General features: G+C 35.0%; 1 protein-coding gene across 1 annotated transcript; it reads left to right on the forward strand.

Annotated features, from left to right (window-relative positions):
- The first annotated feature begins 667 nt into the window (after nucleotides 1–667).
- On the forward strand, nucleotides 668–1,300 carry LOC126886308 (general transcription factor II-I repeat domain-containing protein 2B-like). The gene has a single exon (XM_050653182.1). The coding sequence runs from the start codon at nucleotides 668–670 to the stop codon at nucleotides 1,298–1,300; it is 633 nt and encodes a 210-aa protein (XP_050509139.1).
- Nucleotides 1,301–1,954: the final 654 nt, after the last annotated feature.

Below are 1,954 nucleotides of genomic sequence, written 5' to 3' on the forward strand. Positions count from 1 at the left end.
GAAAAGTTCATATTTCTCACTTTGTTTGGATGAAAGCACTGATCAAACCGATGTTAGTCAGCTGTTAATATTTGTGCGCACTACTTTTGATGATTTTACCAGTAAAGAGGAGTTATTTGATATTTGTCCTCTTTATGGAACAACAAAAGGAAAAGACCTCTATGAGGCTGTGAAGAAAACAGTTGACAGAATTGGAGGCTTTGATAAATGTTCAGCCATAGCAACAGACGGGGCCCCATCAATGACAGGTAAAAAAATTGGATTAGTGGGTCTGCTTCGAGAGAATGGTGTCACTTGCCCAATAATTCATTGTATTATATATCAGGGAGCTTTATGTGGAAAATCAGTCAAGGAAAATCAAGTTTTCCAAACCGTGATTAAGATTATAAATATGATTAGAGGTGGAAATTGATCTCTTTTACACAGGCAACTTAAGCAGTTTTTAGTGGAAACAGAGGCTGAGTATGGAGACTTGCTAATGTACAACCACGTAAGGTGGCTGAGTGCAGGAAAATGCATGGAACGATTTTTTGCCATAAGAAAGGAAATCCCTGCATTCCTCAACAAGTACGTTTCATCTGACACAACTGAACTGGAAGAAAAGTTTAAGGATCCAGAATTCTTAAGACAGTTAGCTTTTATAACAGATCTGACTAATCATCTTAACATGTTAAACTTGAGTCTTCAAGGAAGAAACCAGACGGTTTCAGATTTGATCGGAATGATAAACGGATTCCGGAATAAGCTGAACGTGTTTAAACGTGATTTGGAAAAGAACAACCTGACACACGTCCCTAGCTGTCTGCAAATAGCAGAAGAATTCAGCGGTGAGGAAAATATTGAGTTTTCATCCTGCATTTCACAAATTGAACAAGTTATTGATGAATTCAATACAAGATTTGAAGAAATTGACAGTCTCAAAAGCAGTGTACTACTTTATAATAACCCTCTTGGAGCAACCATTGATGATCAACCACCCAACTTACAGCTTGAGTTATGTGATCTTCAAGCAGACATGTTCCTAATCACCAGACAAGAAAAGGGACCTGAATTTTTCAAATTACTGTCAAAGGAGAAATTCCCAAACCTGCGAGATTTTGGACTGAAAATGACGTCAATGTTCGGAAGCACATATACATGTGAAAGTGCCTTTTCCTCCATGAAATACATAAAAAACAAAAACAGAAGCAACCTTACCGATTCTTCCTTACGTCATCTTATGAGACTATCTACAACTGAACTGGAGGTGGACATTTCTTCATTGGTGGATGAAGCCGATCGACCACAGTCCTCACACTAATTGGATACATCTTTTTCGTTGCTTTTGCAATGTTTGTCTTGATTATTGAAAAGTGTTATCAATAAACTTTCCGTTTATAAAAAAATGTAGTTGTTGAGCAATAAAAGAAATAATACTCTTTTTTGTTTTAATTATTTTTATACCTCACTTTATTTTCTTATTACTTGTAACAAAATTATTATATGGCCCGCGACAAAATCAAAGGTTTTAGTTTTGGCCCTTGAGGCATTGCAAGTTGGACACCCTTGTACTATACCATAAATATAAGATTCAAAATGTATGCTAAACTTTATTCTGTTGTAAAAATTTCTAATCTAATAAAAAAATCTTTAACACTAGAATGTCTGGCTTAGCATACCTATCTAGAAAACCGGAAGGGATCATTTTGGCCCCACGTTCTTTAATCAATTAAAACTCAGTTTAAAGAAATTAAATCAACTCTAGACGGTAGAATCTAATTTTATTTTTTACTTTTATTGTTTAACACATTCGCTGCCCATCAAAAACATTGGGAACACCATACAATTTGCAGTTTTTGATATTTGCCACACATTGCCTTGTTACAACCGTGGCAATGATTTGAAGTATGATTTCCTTTACAAGATATTTTCAACTGATATTTTTTTTGGTTTTTACTTCATGTTAGAGTTTTTT

The sequence above is a fragment of the Diabrotica virgifera genome, chromosome 6 (assembly GCF_917563875.1).
Source record: "Diabrotica virgifera virgifera chromosome 6, PGI_DIABVI_V3a".
Lineage (NCBI taxonomy): Eukaryota > Metazoa > Arthropoda > Insecta > Coleoptera > Chrysomelidae > Diabrotica > Diabrotica virgifera.